This window comes from Colias croceus, chromosome 16 (genome assembly GCF_905220415.1).
Source record: "Colias croceus chromosome 16, ilColCroc2.1".
Classification (NCBI taxonomy): Eukaryota; Metazoa; Arthropoda; class Insecta; order Lepidoptera; family Pieridae; genus Colias; species Colias croceus.
In genome coordinates, this window is record NC_059552.1 from 6,663,625 (window position 1) to 6,683,818 (window position 20,194).

General features: G+C 31.2%; 1 protein-coding gene across 1 annotated transcript in view; it reads right to left on the reverse strand.

Moving 5' to 3' along the window:
* The window catches only part of LOC123698710 (adipokinetic hormone/corazonin-related peptide receptor variant I-like), a 53,022-nt gene that overhangs the window by 5,859 nt on the left and 26,969 nt on the right, over positions 1 to 20,194 (reverse strand). Inside the window, exons 5-6 of the mRNA XM_045645462.1 lie at positions 5,665 to 5,818; positions 2,670 to 2,857 (exon numbers count right to left, since the gene is read on the reverse strand). Coding sequence (XP_045501418.1) covers positions 2,670 to 2,857; positions 5,665 to 5,818 — 342 coding nt within the window. The remainder of the gene's footprint in view (positions 1 to 2,669; positions 2,858 to 5,664; positions 5,819 to 20,194) is intronic.

A 20,194-nucleotide genomic window follows, 5' to 3' on the forward strand; every position in this document is an offset into this window, starting at 1 on the left:
AGAACAAATAATTGAGTTCATCACACAAATATTTGCCCTGACCGGGGATCGAACCCGGGACCGTCGGCTCAGTAGGCAGTTACTTTACCACTGCGCCAACCGCGTCGTCAAAAGCAGTCAAGAAAAATACGTAAAGTAAATATTTCGTTTGGTTTTATTTTTTATTCCACTTTATTTTTACTTTGATATAGCGGGAAGCCCGTTTATCCTCCAATTAAAAAAATATATAATTTTGTTTTTAATATAAAAACAGGGATGTGGTCAAAAAATAAATACATAAAAAAACTTAAGTGCTTTAAAATCTAAACAGATTTATTTACAATAAATAATAATCAATCTATATTGAATTATAGAGCAAATATAACACGTGTAACTGAAAATAATATTTTGTTGGTACATAAACTAACATACATTGTTAATTGAATAAGGAATTTGAATATTCATTTCGAAATAAAACCATTCAGTCCGTACTTATGTTATAAATGCAAAAGAAGCTCTCAATCGAGGCATTATTCAAAATTCTGTTATCATGGCGCAACAGTTATTTTTTTCGATTAGTAAAATTAATTACAAAATAATATTATGTTCTCGGTATATTATGTAAAAAAATGTTTGATCTTGCCAGCGTGATTTTGTTTTCAAACGTATCAATTTAATATTTTATCTCAAACATTCTGCTCCTTAATATTACAAATTTAAAATATCAAAATTCAGTAGGTACATAAAATAAGCAAACATACAAACGTTATTAAATTTCAGGAAGCCGAGTGAGGCTTGTATATGCAGCGTAGGCGATTGAACTATAACCATTATAATATATTATGTGCTATAACGTTGTTTGGATAGCAAAGTTTCTATTCTTTTTTTTTTTACAGTACAATAGGGGAGCGCTTGGCCACGATCTCGCCTGATGGTAAGCTGAGATGTGGCCTAAGATGGAGCGCGCTGCCCTAGAATGTACCTGTTCACTCTCCTCTTGAAGACCTCCATATTGTACTCGTCGGGGAACACAGACTCAGGAAGCATGTTCCAGTCCCTCGCGGTTCGAATGAAGAATGTCGATCCGAACCGCTTTGTTCGGGTACATGGAACGTCCACCATATGGCGATGCCTAGAGTCTGTGCGCCTCGACGATCGATGGAAAAACGGGGATGGCGGAATTAAATCGTGCAATTCCGCAGCGCACTCACCAAAGTGTATCCGATAAAATATTACATTTTCAATAAAGATATGTTTTCTTACCGCGAAGTATTTTTAGCTGCTACCAGCAAATAATATACATGTAAAAAATGGTAATTTATTGAAACAAGAGATGTTTTAATTGAATTATTAAAAAAACAAAATACCCGACTGCACACTAAAAAAAGAGTAAAAATCCTATATTAATTACTCCCGTGATTGAAATGAATCTAATGATACCGCATACATATTTTTTTTAAGGGAAATTTAGAAAAAATATTATTATGTCTTTATCCCGTGGGACTTTTAGGATAAAATGTATCCTATGACACTCCCGTAATCAAGACAAATCTAACGATACCTCATACATCAAAATCCATCAAGCCGTTTAGGCTACAGGTGGTCACAAAGGAAAAGACATACATACATACTTACATACACTCGAAAAACATTACCCTCCTTCTTTGGCAGTCGGGTAAAAAAGTTTTATTTTAAAACAAGGTATAAAATCCCACTTGATAAGAATAAAGATAATATAAAGTTTTAAATTTGCCGCCAAAACGTCTGCTTATTTTTGATATAGGTAGGTATCTTTGTTTCCCACGCAAGCTATAATCTATAAGCCGTTTACACAAAGCGTATCATAAACATAAAGGTCCTTCTTGCGCAGTCGGGTAAAAAATATTGAAAAAGGAGAAAAGTTTTAATTGCTTAGACTAGATGTTAAGCATTTTGCTTGATAAACGCACACAATAGTGTTCAAAATTAAAGGTCAAATTTTATGTCCGTAAGCAGATAAATATTCTGTTGGTCATTCGAAACTCATTACTTGTATTCGTGTCATGCTTTTTACAGGTTGTGGGCGTAATTGTATCTTTTTCTCTTCGTCATAAATGATTTTTCACTTTTTGAATGTATTTCCATATTATCATCGTGGTACGTCATACTTACTAAAATTATAATATTACAAATGCACAAAAATGCTTTTTAAATAAATAAATAAATCATTTATTTGCACCATTTTAAGTTACAAAAATTTAATGACCCAGGCTCCTAATATAGTTGTAAACTGTTTTTCAGGAGCCTGTGTTCACACTAATTTATTATCACTGTTACAATGCTGCTTTCCGCCTATCTTTTAAGTTTTGATGGCTAAACCACATCAAAACTTTTTTCTTTTAAGGCATTTGGATTGAAATCCAAAAACTATGACCTTGGTAAGAAAGAAAATTTTTTGCAGTGGATATGTCCACGGGTGAAACAGTAGTAGGGCACAGCTGGTCTATATCGCAGGGAAAGTAATAAACATAATCGTTTAATGAAAAATACTATAAATGTGCGTACACAATTTTTATCAATTCAATTTAATATTTCAATAAACATTAAACATCAAACAAAATTTAAATACATAGGTATTAAAAATCTATAAATGCCACACTTATAAAATACCTACGAACCAAAATTAAAACCAATCAAATTACAATACTTACTGTGCCCATTCAAGTTTTCGCTATGGATACAAAATATTTTTCTTAATGTTCTGTTAATGATGTTCATGTCCAAAGTATATGATCCATACACCAAGGGGTCCATACAGGAGTTAGAGACAGCCATGATGAAGAACAGGTCCTGGACCCGCGCAGACACCAGCATCGCGGATTCCCGGTCGAACATGTACCTGAAGAGAATATTAACTTTAAAATCTATAATTTTTAAACTAGTTTCGTTTTTATGGTTCTACCAATTATTCTGATTATTTAATGTTATATACGGAACGTGTGAAATAAAAATAAGTTAATGGTGTTAAAATGTAATTTTTTTTCGATTATGTAAAATATCTACGAGCTTTTTTATATTGATTTACTTTTTTTTCGGTAATATTTATAAGGGTAAGAAATTAATTGTACTTCCACTGGGCACATTTGCAGAGCGATAAAGTAACATTTTCAACCAATAACGTTGTCTGGGACGCTAGTTAGTTATAAATTAGAATATCAACTACATTTACAAGCTACTAAGCTGCAGCTGTGCCGTCTGTCCTCCGCTAATATAATAATACTGAAATCCGGCTTAACTGAAACCTATTCAAATGAAGGCCTAACTTTGCATACTGAGAAATACGTGGGTTTCATAAAAAGACGAAATAAAACCACTTGAACTATAAAGGGCATTAAAACAAAAAACATAATAATATGATAAATCGTAAAATCCACGATATAAAATAATGACCAAATGTTCAAGTAAACAATAATTTCCCTTGATCTTAAAATAACAAAAATTATTTACCCTTTCTAAATCGTTATAAGAGAAAGTCAAAGAACTCTTTAAGTTAGACAAGCAGGATACGAAGAGGAACCTCAAAGAAATCTATTAAAAAGTAGTAAAGGGTTTGCTATGACTTAAATAATGGGCTCGTGGGTTCAATGACACTTAAAGGAAACATAAGAGTTTGACCTTTGAAAAAAATTATTTAATGTAAATTGGTATCCTTCCTTCCTTGTGATGATTTAATCTAGACCCGTATATAAACTTTTTGTCTTATTTTAATAGTATTTAAAACTTTCAATTACCTTCATACGACTTTATTATATTGTTGTATTTTATGGATTTGAAAATTTTTAGCAATTATACGCGTTTTTATGAATCAATTCCTGGCCATCCGTAAGTAGTTTTAATTCAAAACTGTTAGAAAAATCATGTTCTTTTTATATCTTCATGATTTATTGTAATTCTTTCTCTTCCACACATATAAGATGAGTTTATCTTCTATTAAAAGATGGAGAATTAACAAACATCACAAATATGTGCCAAGCGAATTTCCGTTGGTTTACGTAGCTTAAATTATTAACCTCCAATGCAATGCTATAAAATTTAATTAAGGCTACGCTTACAATCTCTCGTCGCATATATTAATGTAATAAATTTTCAGTAGGTATAGGAACCGTAGTAAATAAAGGAGATCGTAAACAATATCTATTTACTGTAACACTAGTACGTACGGTGGTCTAGGTAAGGAAAAACTAAAATAATATAAGTAGCAACTTTTCAACTGTCTCGTTACACTGTCGTTGGCTCCTTGTCTCTTGAGTCATCGTATTTCGGAGATTATGTATGAGAACGTTTTTATCACAATAACTAGCGGTCCGCCCCGGCTTCGCCCGTGGTACATGTTAACGTTTTCTCTACATAAGATCCATCCTCGTACTTCAAGGAATATAATAAAAAAAGAATTATCGAAATCGGTTCAGCCGTTCTTGAGTTATGCGCTTACCAACACATTTTGCGATTCATTTTTATATATAAGATTAAGACATATTATATTATAAGACATATTATATATATATTAAGACATATTATATATATAAGACATATTTATGGTATTATGTTTATTTATTTTTTTCAAAGAAAAAATCTTCGACATTATAATACCTCAAAATTTGATGTTCGATATTAACATTCAGCCCTCATTTCATATTAATTAGGTAATTACGTTAAATTTACGTCATCATCACACTAACAAATTTATCTTAGATTGTAATTAATGTAACAATTGTGGTTATATTAGCGTTCAGCCCCCTTAGCCAAGTGGCTTTCTGTTAGCGTAGCGTTCAAGACTACGAATGTATGTGATTGACGTATGCTGTAGATAAACGCTACGCTAACAGAAAGCCACTTGGCTAGGGGGGCAGGTTTGGAAATATTATATGGGGATATTAAAGGTTTCTTTTACAAAGCAATTCTTTGATATATTTTGTCGTTATTATCCATTTCAAATATAAGTGAAATCCTCTTGCAGTTTATGGGCTATTTTACATATTTTTCACACAATAGAAAGTTGATAATTTTTTTTCCTCGAAATGGAATTCAAATAAGGACAAGATTGATTTGATACCTTTAAAAATAATATCATTTTTGAATGTAATACCTTTATGTAATATTAATAAATCTTATAATTTGATCATATTTCAAAGTTTATTAAATAAACTGCTAAGGTAAAATTTTAAACATATTTTTCCTGCTATCGAATTTCCCTTTAATTCCACAGAAACTACGATGTTAGACAATATATAAATGGAAAAGTAATTAATTCAAACTCGAAAGTTTAAATTAATTAAGAAACCCACAAGAAACTATCACTTCATGTAGTTTGTTAATTAAACCAAATCGATTGCTAATCTATATCTAAAACCTAGAATTTAGAGTTAATAACATAATTAAGTAACTAATACCAAGTTTCTTGAAGTCAATACTAATCTTCTATTTCTGTTTATATTCTTGAGCGAAAGTTATAACTTCTATTCTATATCATATTGAACTCGGACTCCTTTTTTTATTTAAGATTTAATATAGTGTCATATAGCTCATAAATTTTCAAACTAGAAAGCAACAATAAATTGCAACAAATTGTTGAATAGATGTAGGTAACAATATATCGCTTATCATCGATACAATTATATTTTAATATATTTAAATGTCCTTACTTACCACAGCGTCATAGTAGCATAAGGCATCCAACAGCAGGCGAAGACAGTAACTATAGTAACCGTCATCCTGAGGGTCCTTCTCCTAGCCCGTGCTAGTGGCCTCTGATCAGACCTCCGCAGGTGAATCCTGCCATGTTCTGATTGCTGACATTTATCTGCCAAAAATTGAGAAAAATTATATTATGGGCGCTCTTCACAATTGGCAGCGTTGGGCGAGTATAGGCAATCACGTTAGTATAGAGGGTCTAAATGATCGGCCGTCATTGTAGATGTTCATTCGTAATCACTGCAACAAATGCAAACATCGACGATTATTTGTTCGACCAAAGCTCTCGATTGTGAATATGGCCCATTAAAGCATGAAAAATTACTAAGGCGTCAGACAATCTAGGAAACAAGGTTGACATTTACAGTGAAAGTATAAGTTACTTTTCAAGTAAGGACCAGTTTTATGGTACTACTGCTTAGTACCTGAAAATGGTCCAGGAGTTAAGATAAGAATTAAGGTAAAAGTTGTTTAATTTAAGTGAGTAAGTCTTAAAGTAAGCTTGAATACCTGTTATATCAAATTTGTTTCCTGACAAAACTCTAGAGTGTTCCTGTCAATTTCTATTGAGATTCAAAGCCATACAGGTCAATTAAGGAAAGCTGGCATGTTCACAGTACTCACACTTATGCAATTTCACTTACAGTATGTTCAAAAATAAATGCGACTCTAGTTTCATTTTAGACTTGAATTGTAAAATGGGTGCGTTGTAAATAAATATATGCAAATATAATTATGAAAGCTCTCACAATTTACCTGTAAAATTATAATTTAAAAGTAAATCAATTGATGAACTTAATTATTTATTCTAAAAATAATCAATTGGATAAAAGTATTAATAATCATTCAATTATCAAATAATAATTAAATTTCAGGTCATAAAAACAAAACAAATAACACGTGCGCTCACTCCCAAGTTCCAACACACGGATGGTTGTTTTGATAATGATTTAAATTACGGACGTCTTCTGCAGTTGCGGAGCAGTCTTGTCCTGACTTTGGTCGAGTAAAAATATCTAAGAAATATTATATTTGTAGTAAGTACGTAATACCTACCAATACGCGCTAACGTGTAACATGTTTATTGTATAATTTTCACACTATTGGTTTTAAACTCAAACTCAAACATTTATACAATTAGACTTCTTCTAGAAGCACTTTTGAATCGTCATAACAGTTTAACAGTTTTAACATTTACCACCAATTCAGAAAGCAGTATCTATAGAGAAGAAGAAGAATCTATTTAATCATAATCGTAATCTTCTACTTCACTGAAACTTTCATCGCTCGAAGAACTCGATGTTTCGCCGTCGGAATTTCTTAATGTTATTATAAATGAGTCAGTGTAATTATATACTTTTGGTTCTAATTGAATATATTTTTCCTCATGTTTTCGCGTCTTTCTCCAAACGTCACTAAACATATCCAGACTAATAGCATTTGCTTCCTTTCTAAATAATTCTTCCACAGTTTTCAAGTTAAAGTTCACATTTTGTGATGCTACTTTCCCTTTAATTATGCCCCATAGTAACTCTATTGGGTTGAGTTCTGGATGGTATGGTGGAAGGCGCAATACACTATGTCCATGATCTTTGAGGATTGCATCAAGTAAAAATTGTGTATAGTTTGGCGTATTTTTTTTAAATAATGTCATAAAGAATAGGTATTGTGTTTTATTCTGGATATTCGCTCGTCTTTTAATTCTATTAAATATGCTTAGGATATGTCACAACTAAGCGCTCTAAAAGATTGTCCGCAAAATTTAATTACGGATCAACAACTTTACGAACACTTCCAAAGAACACATACCGCAATAAGACATTGGTATTCAATTTTAAGTAAGAACAACCGATATCGTTTGTAAATTAATGTAATTGGTGATAACTCTGATTATTAATTAGTAATTTAATTTTTGAAAAAAAAAATGCCGATTTTAGTCAAAATTTATATTTTTCTAACAAGATCCTTATCATCCAAATTTCCACCTTGGTGAGAAAAATTGACATTTCTAATGAAAATGAACAAAAAATTAAATGATTTTATTAAATACTGTAAAATAGTCTATAATTCTTCCATTTACTGTATCACAAAATGCTTCATAGATTTTTAGATATTCGTACTACACCAATAACATCACCCTGTATTTATAAACAATTGCAAAATATGACACATACATAGGCCGGGAGATACTGACACAAAATTTCGGGTCATTTGTAACAGAATGGCGGTTCTACAGAGGTCTTATTACGCAATGACAAAAAGAAAAATGATGGTCAGAACGCTGGTACCGGCGGACTAGTCGCGTGGGCGTAAGTCACACTCGTCGGATAAGTAAGAACCCTCTAGACCGCCATCCTGTTACAAATGACCCGAAATTTTGTGTCAGTATCTCCCGGCCTAACATGTGCAATGTGTAAATGTGTTGACGTTCCAGCTCTTCTTAATATACTTATACAACCAAAATCAAATGTGGCAATGTCGTGTTAAAAGTCAAGCCTCTTTCATTTTCATTGTTTTCATTACGAACTTTACACGAATATATTATATTTGAAGTATCTTTTTACGTATAAGCAAAGGCCTTAATTGATATGCGAAAGTTACCCGGGGTAAAAAGGTTAATGAATGTTTTAATTAAAGCCCTGATGAACGTTTAATGGGAATTATAATTTACCTTAGTTTGTATAGTATTAAGTATCTTTATACTTATTGTATTTTTTTTAATTTGTTGCCTCTAATAATCTGGCTCTGATAATTTTATTTCTTGATATGTCCACGTTCGATTTTAAAGATATAATATTTCATTTATACAATACGCTAGTCGCTAGATAACATTTCTTTTAACTATATTTATTTTCACAATCAAGACTTCACGTTCACGTCGCGGTTGGTACAATGACTAACTTTCATTAATATATTTTCGATTATTGATATATAACAAACATATTCAGATTATTACTGTGCCAAAGTCATTTTCAATTTGTTATCATTGTTAACAAGATGATAAGTGATAACCGCTTTGAAAACCTACTCAAATAAAAACATTTCCACGAAAAAATATAGTAGGTAGATCATAATATTATGTGTTTTGCGCACATACCTTATAGGTAATCTTAATTTCTCCTTGTATAAACTATATTCTAAATCGTTAACGTAAAGTCTAATCATTTAAAGGTAATAAATAGTGGTGTGTAATTTAATAAATATCATGATCCGAGATATTATAGCAGAATCATCTTGTACACAAATATTTTGTCTTCACTGAAAATTTGATTCAATACAATAAATTATTATTAATGGATGTATTATTTTCGTTCATTCATAACGATGATTTGTCTATACTCTATACCCTAAGTAACTACCTACTAAATATAGATGCTTTTATATCAAATAGAAATCAGTTCGAAATTATTTATAACTCTAATAAAGAATGATAACGTTCCCCGAAAACTATACATAAGATAATTTTATGTTAAATTAAGACCAGCCTACATTTTCTTCTTAAAGTTGATAAAAATACTTAGGTTAATTATAAGTCTATTATGATCTCAATAAACAAAACAACTAAAATTTGGGTACTTCAGTATTTGGAGACGATGGAACAAAAAAATCCAATTTAATCTATCTGAAGTTGTCTGACTCGTGAAAAACAGCAGGCGTCCCTAATCCCTAAAACATTCCGATTTATTTGTAGTTTATAAAATATTGTATCTAAGTAGGTATATAGTAGAAGTATGGAAAATAAGGATTTTTGTAGATTTAAGTATTATTCATTTTTGCCTATATACTGTTCCATTTTCGTATAAATGACATTTTATTAGAAAATAAAATGTTCACTCCATCATTTTAAAGATTGAATTCTTTGCCGGTTCTGACCTAGTAAAAGCGACAACACTGCATAAATTAAAGCTCGATCACAATAGTTAACTATACCCGATTCATTTAACATTCATTTTGCAGTTGCAGTCAAATAGAGAAGTTTAATAAAAAAATCGTTTCTAAGTATTTATTTACACTTTATGAGTAGCTCACTTACGTTGGAAATCCATACTAATATTATAAATGCGAAAGTAACTCTGTCTGTCTGTCTGTCTGTTACTCAATCACGACTAAACTACTGAACCAATTTGCATGAAATTTGGTATGGAGATATTTTGATACCCGAGAAAGGACATAGGATAGGTTTTATCCCGGAAATCCCACGGGAACGGGAACTATGCGGGTTTTGCTTTGACTGCGCGGGCGATGCCGCGGTTGGAAAGCTAGTAAGAATATAATTTATCTTATAGGTATAGTGAGTAGCTTATACTTCCATCTGTATTCTGTGCTAATACCTATGCTGCCTTGAATAATTAAATCAGAGTTTAGTTTCCTACGTAGGTACTTAATGGAGTTTCAAGTGCGAAAACTCATATTTCTAGAACTTAGTAATCTAAATTATTGATGAATGTATTTTGAGTAAAAAACTAGGTGATTGTGAAAATAGAGTATGAAAACTTTATTTATTTACAATAACATGAATATCAAACAAAGCCGCGAACCAAATATTACTCAACTATTAGTTAATAAAGTAATGATTTCACTTTATTTGTAAACAAATTATGAATAAGATATCGTGGTGTTTATTACTAATTCACTAGAGACTAACTATAATTGGAGACCTTTTGATATTTGAGGGTCATTGCTCTTTTATTTTCTCTCTAGTGTTATACCGGTGACCTCCCAGATCTCTATAGTTATTAGACTGTGTAATTCAGAAATAAATCATTTATGTTACTTGATATTTTAATCTTTAGTTTTAATGTAGTTAATTTGGATAATATCTAATCTGGGAATGATCAAAGTGGTATAAAAAGCTTATGAAACTTTTGCTTTATTACCTAAAACCTTTATTAGATAAGTAACTTGAGTAGTTAGATAGATAGTTTAACCTAGAGTAAAATTGAAGTTTATGTATACTTGAATATTATGTATACTTTTGACCATAAATACCACTATGTAAATTCATGTAACCTTTGGGCACATAAACACTGTTTTCTATAATGAGAGAGTTAATAGTCAAAAGTTTCAGCACTTGAAGATTGTATGCACAATTCGAGCCCAAAGTTAAGGACAAATAATCTACATCTGGTATGAAAGTCCTAAAACTAGGACAGGACAATTGGTTTTGCGTTTTAAACCTCCATTGAAATTTCACATCTGCTACCGTAGACAGGCTTAAAATTAGGTCGGGACTTAAGGCATCCTTTAAGAAATATACCTATACCTATACCTTATAAATGACAAATATTTTATATAATACCTACTAGGTTTCCACCCGCGGCTTTGCCCGCGCAGCCAAGAAAAATCCGCATAGTTCCCGTTCCCGTAGGATTTCCGGGATTGCGTCATTTTCCCGGGATAAAAAGTAGCCTATGTCCTTTCTTGGTTATCAAAATATATCCATAACAAATTTCATGAAAATTGGTTCTGTAGTTCAGGCGAGATTGAGTAACAGACAGACGGACAGAGTTACTTTCGCATTTATAATATAAGTATGCATAATACCTATTAAATAATTACCTATAAATTTATAATACCTGTGAATTGTCACTGAAATAATCTTCCAATCGCATTTATCATCAAATATAAAAGAAGGGCAATAGAAAGATTCGCCTATTAGAAGCTTACCTAGTGGAATAATACCAAAGCCAACATTCAGTCTCACTATTGAGACTGGATACAAAAATAGCTTATTAAAAATAACCCACACTAAAGTTCGCAGGATAACATTTAAAAAAGGTCTAAACACTGCCAATTTATCTTGTGATAGTGGATTAATACCGTCCATACATCACCGTAGAGCTCAAATGGTTACTTCAATAAAATAGCATTTAACGTACATTCCCTCCATTATAAATTCATTCTTTATCGTTACATGTCTTATAATGTCGGATTAACTGCACACTGTCTTTTACAAACAGATATACATTAAGATATCAAATATATAAGATTCTCGTGTCGCGATGTATAAAGTAAAATTCATCTGAAACGGCTTGATCGATTCTCATTAAATTTTGTGTGCATATCGGGTAGGTCTGTGATTTGGACCACATCTATTTTTCATACCCATAAGTGATAAGTGTGGCAGAACAATGTTTGGCGGGACAGCTAATACATTAATAAAATACTAGCCGCTCATCCCGACTCCGCCTGGGTGGACCCGGGATAAATACATAATAAAATATAACCTACTAGATTTCCGCCCCCGGCTTCGCCCGCGTTTTCAAAGGAAAACCCGCATAGTTCCCGTTCCCGTGAGATTTCCGGGATAAAACCTATCCTATGTGTTAATCCAAGTTACCCTCTATATGTGTGCTAAATTTCATTGTAATCGGTTCAGTAGTTTTTACGTGAAAGAGTAACAAACATCCATACATCCATACCTACATCCATACTTACAAACTTTCGCCTTTTTAAGATGTTCATTAGGGATAATGTAGAATTCTAATGATAAAATATTTTTATTAATCGGTATAGTAGTTTCAATTCACAGAAAGAAAATAATCATCTTTCCTCTTTATTATATTATCTAGTGTAGATAGTTTTTCAATCTGAACCTTTCTTTTGTAATTTCCTAGAATGCCTAGGCTTCTTAGAAGTAAGTTATTGAACGAATAACATTAGTTATTATGTTTGAAATATTATCGTAGAATTTTTCCACGATAATAGAAGATTTGATTCTATGCCAGTTACATTATTGATCACGTTTCAGCTCCTGTGTCTCGTGATAAAAGAAAAATAGTAATGTGACGACTTATAAGAAAAAAAAATTATAAATTATCTATTTAGATTTTTGTCTGTAACGTGTAATTCAGGTCAGTTGACTCTTATTAATAAATTACAACGAAAACGAAATAGTAGAAAACAGAATGTCGTTGAGTAAGTTTCAATTCAATTAGGCACAAAACGCTTTATTCGGGAGGCCCATATTCTGAAAAAGTAGGTTTACTTTACCATTAAATAGCGACGAAATATAAACTAAATGCTTAAAAGGTTGCGGTCGCTGTTCAGAAATTTCCACGTGTAGGTATTTTGTAGATATAAATGAATTTTACAATTTTACACATTGTTCAACAGTTTTTGCACATCCCATGAAGTCCCATGTCCCCTAGTGGAGTAAGGGGCAGATGCATCATTATACATCTGTTTCTCTCCACTGGGAATCGAACCCAGGACCCCTGGGTGCTACTCTCACGCGTCAACCACTGTACCAAGGAGACGGACATCCTATCATACATTCTTGTCATTATTTTTGTTCTTTATTGAAGGGACTTTAAACGTTAAAAACAGTATTAACCCCGCTGTGAGGAAACTAAATTACTTAATATTTAAATAAGGCAGTTTTATTCATTGATAAACAATCTGGATCAAAAACTGAAAACTGGATATATAACTTTCAAATATATTAAACCTATAATGAGTCGCATATTAAACATTTCGGAGAATCCTTTGTTTACATATTAGATAAGTAATATGATGGTAATAGTTTGGTATAAAGTTATTGAAACAGAAATGATGAAAATCTATTCCGTCACATGTGGATACATACGTATGGATGAATATCTATTCATATCGTCAAGTGTCACGTGAAAACTATTCTAGAGATTTAGCTGGTGATATTTTGGCAGTGTTGTACTGAATTTCTCTTATGCTACTTGCAAGACATACTAGCTTTTAGACGTAGGTTAATCCGGCAGGCATAAACATTTATTGTATTAAAATATTATGAATTATATTTAATAATCACGATTACCTATTCCCACAAAAGAGTTTATAACACGTCGTCAATTTAATAAATATTACAAAACACATTTCTCAGTTTTGTATTTTTTTTTGTGAACTCGAAAGTGTGTAGGAAGCTGTAGTCTGAGCTATTTCATCTAATCCTTATGAAACATGTCACGGGACTAATGCTACGAGATTAAATGAAAATCCGTCGTCTAATGTGTACTTGTTTTAATATTTATTTTTATTACAGTGACGGAATTATTTTCAACATCTAGCTAAGAAAATATATTTTCTGTAAGTTTACTTTACTGTCTCTGGTTTGAATAAATACTTGTTTATATTGAGAATATATTTGTGTTTTATTTATTCGTTTTAAGGCAGTAAAATTACTTACTACTTTTAATGCTTGTAATTATTGTGTTAAATCATTTATTGAATTTATTGCACAAAAATCATCAATTAATTTCTATTATCTTAAAATTTGGTAACTATAACTAGTCGTGTAAGGTTGGAAGTAACAATTTTGTTTTTGTTGTAATGCAAGGAATATTTCAATATAAATAATATTATGTATATTTAGTTTTATTATGTGGGTCGTTAAGTATTCAGTAATATATCACATAAGACTACTACATGTGCAATTAAAGGGAAATATTTCTTACAAAGTGCCAAGTGAAGTATTGTTGTATCGGACAACATGAATTACAATGGAGAGCCTTTCAAGCCTAGTGAACCTTAAAAGCATGCTTATATAAAAGAAATAGTTTATTATTTGCAAAAATATACAAATCTATTATATAGAAAAACATCTTATCTACATGATTTATATTTAACTATATTGACAAAAACACTACATCGCATTTCCATTCCACCTGGTAAAATTTTTAATAAAGTTACCAAAATATTTTGCCTCAAAAAATACCCTCGTGATTTATCACAGCCTCAAATTACGATTAAGTATAATATTTTATATTGTTTACGTTTTCTCTCTATAAAAACCATCCTCGTAGGTAATTATATTATAAAAAAAGAATTAACGAAATTGGTTCAGCTGATCTCGATAATTGCGCTTAGCAACAAATTTAGCGTTACATTTTTACATTATAGATTACAATTACTATACCTATCATCGATCCGTAATAAATAGAGCAAGATAATCACATGAGATTTATTAACATTTGTGTTTGAAGCATCCCCGGAAATACATTCCCGCATCTGCAAATGATACGTTTGTATTAAAACAACGTACCGAATACCAATTCCACGAACCTAGAATTGATGAAGCCACAAAGGCACACACACAGCGCTTGAAAATTCCATTCATTATTAAAAATATACTTTTTCAACAGGTGACTTTGTCTGCTATCAAAAGAAATATTTTTCAATATTTTTCAACACTGCTTCCTATTGGTCATTGCGTAGAATTCCTCTAAAGCGGTTTTTTAAAATAGATCGAGTCTTTTAACAAAATAGCGATATTGGTGTTCTGTGACTCAATAATAGTTTTTATTTTCAATAACAATGACAGTGTTTCTTATCTGAGTTCGAATACGCCAAATTATCGCACCGGAGATTCTCTTTTGCATTACTTATACTATGCCGATAGTTGATAATCGGATATTCCGATCTAATAAAACAAAATAGCTTAATAAGAAGTAAAGTAGATTCCACTGGTGAAATCATTTTCAAAATAGCATAATTTCGAATATAGGTAATTCGTAATTCATCTATTTTATTAATCGGTAAGAGAAAAAGGCTTGAACGAAACTGGTTCTTTCTATACGACAGTCATATTATGTTTGTATCTTTTTGCTTTATAACGGCTATTTTACAGTTTACACGCGTCCGGATCGAATGAGAACGTGTAAATCCCGGAAGAATAATATGTGACGCACTTGCTTTCACATTAATGGATATGTGGAATTATCGGCTTTTACAATTTTATATATTATTGTCTTTGAGGAATTTGAATTGATGTTATGTAGATTGTAAGGGTTTTATCCGATTTAGAATTAAAATTTTATATTATTAGAATAAAGCTTTCTATCTGTTATATAAAAATTTCATTGAAATCAGCCCACCATTTTGTCATGTTAGAGCAATAAGGTAAAATTTATGAATAGGTAAGTTCAACATTTTCAAACCACAAAATCTTTCTATCTGACTTAATTTTCGCCTCTTTAAATTAATTTAATTTTAGTGCTTGCTTAAATTACAAATTACTGTAACAGTTATTTTAGTCGTTTATCGTGGTTCGGTTGTATAATTAAATTTAGTACAAGCACCAAGTCAACGTTGGAAAAAGAGGAAAATATAACAATAAATGGCCTGTGGACATCCCATTTATTATTGTTATTCTTTGTACGGACTCTTTTTCTTTTTTAATTAATATTTTCTTTATTGAAATATCCAGTGAAGGTATTGTTACTATAAAAAAAATATTGAAATATATTTTTTATAGATCACTAATTGTTTTTTATTTTATACCATTTAAGGGTCAGCGCACATTTGAATGAAGGAGCATTTTCCACTCTCAATCTATTGGTGAAATTGTCCGTATTGAAATTATACTGAAAATCAATATAACAATTAATTCATACATATTCAAGCGACTACATGCATAAGGAGCGCACATAGTGGAATAGGCAAAGCGCTCCTCTCCGCCATATACTCGTAATATGTGCACTGACCCTTACGAGTACATACATAGTATCTAGTATGCTAACATGTCATGGAACTCAAGGACAGCTAGTTTCAGCTTTACGTCCCACAAACTACTAATTACAAGCACACACAACACTTAAACTGTTGGATAACATTGGCCGTAATTTCCACCTGCCTTAAACTGTTGACTTGATTTAATTAGACTAAGAACACACAGTAATACAAGTAGGCAAACACAAATCAAATCATTGCCCGTCGATATTCTAAGATACCATTTGTGGTATTTGAAAAATACATATTCGTTTAATTGAAAAATGTCTTGGTCTAGCAGGACACAGTAATTTACTTGTATATTATATTATAATTTATACAAAAGCTTGTTTCTATTATCAACTATCCTTTTGTTAAAAATTATATTACTGTTTCCTTTTAAATTGTACAAACGAAATCTCATAGACCAGCAATGAAATGCTACTCAAACCAAACAATTCTGTTAGATTAATGGAAAATGGCCAAAAAATATGTTGACAGACAGCCGAGGTCAATCGGAGGATCTTTTGATCCGTTTTTATATTGATGCAATGAAATAAACTTAAATATATTGTCATTCGGGACACATTTCAACCTTTATATAAGTAGAAACGAAAATATAACAGAGTAAAGGTCAAATTTAATTAAAAGGAAAATTGAAAACTTGTACTATATTCCGGGCAATACGATGTATGACTTCAATACGTCAATGGAAGAATCAGATATTTTAATACGATATTGAAATTAATTAAGTGGGCTGAATCTGGAACGTAATCTTAGGACTACAATAAAATCTTTCTCGTACACCGTTGATATATTTTACGAAATATATTTTTAAAAATTTAGACCAAATACTTTTCATGTTTTTAGAAATAGTTCAACACAAAAACAATTTCAATTATTTCTTTAACTGAATGTGAAACACTTCGGACTTTGGACGTCCGGAAATTTCTGGAAGTGAATTGTACAATCTGTAGCTTTACCTGTCAAACGCTTATAATTAAGTACTCTATGCATACCATTTGCTGATTATTATCTAACATCAAAGAAAGAATACTATGTAATCAATGATATTATAATATTTTCTTTAATGCAAAGGTTTATTTGTAATTTATCTAGTGCTATTAGTTTCAATATGTATTATATAGTATACCTTCAGAATTTTGGCGAATAAAAAGCGAGCTGGAATCACCTGGTAATAATCTGCCTACCATGCGTATTTTTAATTATTAACCGACTTCAAAAAAAGGAGGAGGTTATCAATTCGGTCGGTATATTTTTTTTTTATGAAACTATCATTTAAATTATGTATAGACTATATCTATGTTACATACAGGTAATTATATCCTTGGTTCGTTTCCCTTGACTTGATTTAATATCAACAGCCTTAATTGGTTCATACGGATAGACTTACATAAAATATTATGAGAAATAATAGCTAGATAGATAGAGAACTCTGCACATTTTTTGTTAACTATACCTACATTAAAGTTAAACAGCAATAGTACCTAGTATACTAGTTTTAAATTAGAATTTTTAGCTCAAACATTTACGCTTTTTCGAAGTATGCATATGCACTTAAAGGCTTCAAAAATGCAAATTCAACAGGGTTCATTGTGAATTTTGTGGATTTATTTCAGTATTTAAGAAGTTCGTTACAGCATTAATGCTGGCGTTATATGAAAAATACGACATATTAAAAGGATATTAATTATAAAATAGCAGATAAAATTTCGGGTGGTTTAACACATTGAAATTTCATCATTGCTCACATTTTAATTCTGAAAATCGGCGTTTAATACGTTGGAATTTATTGTAATTAATTCTGCTAATGAAATATTTAACAGTTTTTAATTTATTTTAAAATAAATCCCTTTACTAAAATTAATGAATTTTAGTTAGTAAACACAATCAAGTCAATGTCACACGCGCAAAGTAATAAAATCTCGACACGCTTTTGACTAACTCGAGTATAGTATTTTATTATGTTTGACTAAGTTAATATTAAACTAGTTAAACATCGAACCGTAAAAGATGAAGCAAACACAAACTCTTCATTTTATTTTTTCATTTACCTAGAATTCGAGATGGAATTTTCTATGAAATAAAAGGCATATTAACAATAAAATAAATAATAAATAAATAAAATTTGTACAAACAGTAAACATTATCATCATAATATTATAAAGCCATTCTAAGTCCCTACTGAGTAATATGTTAAAGGTACAAAATATTATCTTATTTCGGAACAATTTTGTATAAAAGAAAGGGATTACAATGGTTCAAGCAAAAATAGTTTCAAACTTATTTCACGAGTGTAAAAACCAGGCTACGTTACAATTCTTGGTTGCTCAAAAATGAATTAACTAACTACTAGAAAATATATTGACAAGATCACCAATGAGTGAAAAAATATCGTCCTGCAAAACTATTGTTCCAATCATGGGACATTTAAGTAAAATTTTGTTTTGCCAAAAGAAGATTTTTTGTGACCATTGTGATCGATCTTAATATCTGTGTTATACATTCTAATTTCTAACAATTATATGATTCTTCGTCGATTTAGAAAATTCATCTTAGGCCCGATTTTTCAATCCTTAGTTAAAACTTACCCATCCAATAAAGTATTACACGATAATATTAAAATGTCACCTATAAACGGTCAGGGAAGAAGAAAATATTTTTGAAATGGTAGTTTAATGCGTTATTCGACGAATAAGTTTTAACCAACGATTGAAAAATCGGCCCTTAACTGAACGTTTCTCTAGCCGTCATATAAAAATAAATGATTTTGTGGCACGCAGCTTTCTTATAAAAGTAAATAAACATCTTTGTGGGTTCACACTTGATAATAAAAGGCTTAAAATAAAATACTTAGTATTAAATCTAAACGATGGTACTATAGTTCCATCGTTCTTGTCGTAATGCGCTTATGTGATTTTCTAGAGCTGAATAGGTTTTAGCTATTTACTTTGAATAGATTTAACTTAATTTTATTTGTGAAGTCGTCGTGCTTTTATGCAATTATTTAAGCTTAAATCAAAAGTGCCGTTTAGTTTTAAAAGCGACTAAAGTGATTATTCAGTATAATGTGCTCTTTATTAGATTTAAATTGCGTTATAAATGATATTTTCATTTTATGTGTATTCTGCTCTTTTTCGTGAAATTAAACATCGTGAGACATGACAGAGAATCAAAAAGGTCAATGACATTTAATGCGTTAATGCGATTTGTTTAAAAACTGTCCTACAACAGAGAGCATCTTTTGCAATTAAGAGAACCCGTATTCTATCATCTATCCACCAGGCCAGACGTAAGTAGACCCTGCCGTCTCATATATTAATTTTCAATAACCAATAAATAGACTGTAAACCCTAAAAGCTTACATTTTACATAGGTACATTTCATGTATGACGCACGACTTAATTTTTTCTTATAGATTCAATACAACTTGTGTCCTGGCCAGGTCCTAAAGTCGTTCCTACTGTAATACCTACTTCTATCCCACACTAATAGCCGATAAAACCTCAATCTCCTGATCTGCAACCTCATCCCGATCCCTAAGCACTCCTTCATTATTATTCAGAAGTCATTATCGACCGTAAGACGTTTGACCTCAAGTCGTGATAATTGCCTCTGTCCTAAGAGAATAGCACGACTCTACACAATTACTGTAGAATAAGGAAAAGCAAACAATATCGGTCTGGTTCTACCTACTATTAATCCATACTAATATTATAGATGCGAAAATAACTCTGTCTGTCTGTCTGTTACTCAATCACGCCTAAACTACTGAACCAATTTTCATGAAATTTGGTATGGAGATATTTTGATACCCGAGGCTACATAGGCTACTTTTTATCCCGGGAAAATGACGCAATCCCGGAAATCCCACGGGAACGGGAACTGTGCGGGTTTTTCTTTGATTGCGCGGGCGAAGCCGCGGGCGGAAACCTAGTTTCTTATATTTCGCTTATAAAATACTGTGAAATTGTGTATTTATGTTCATTTTAACGGTACATTC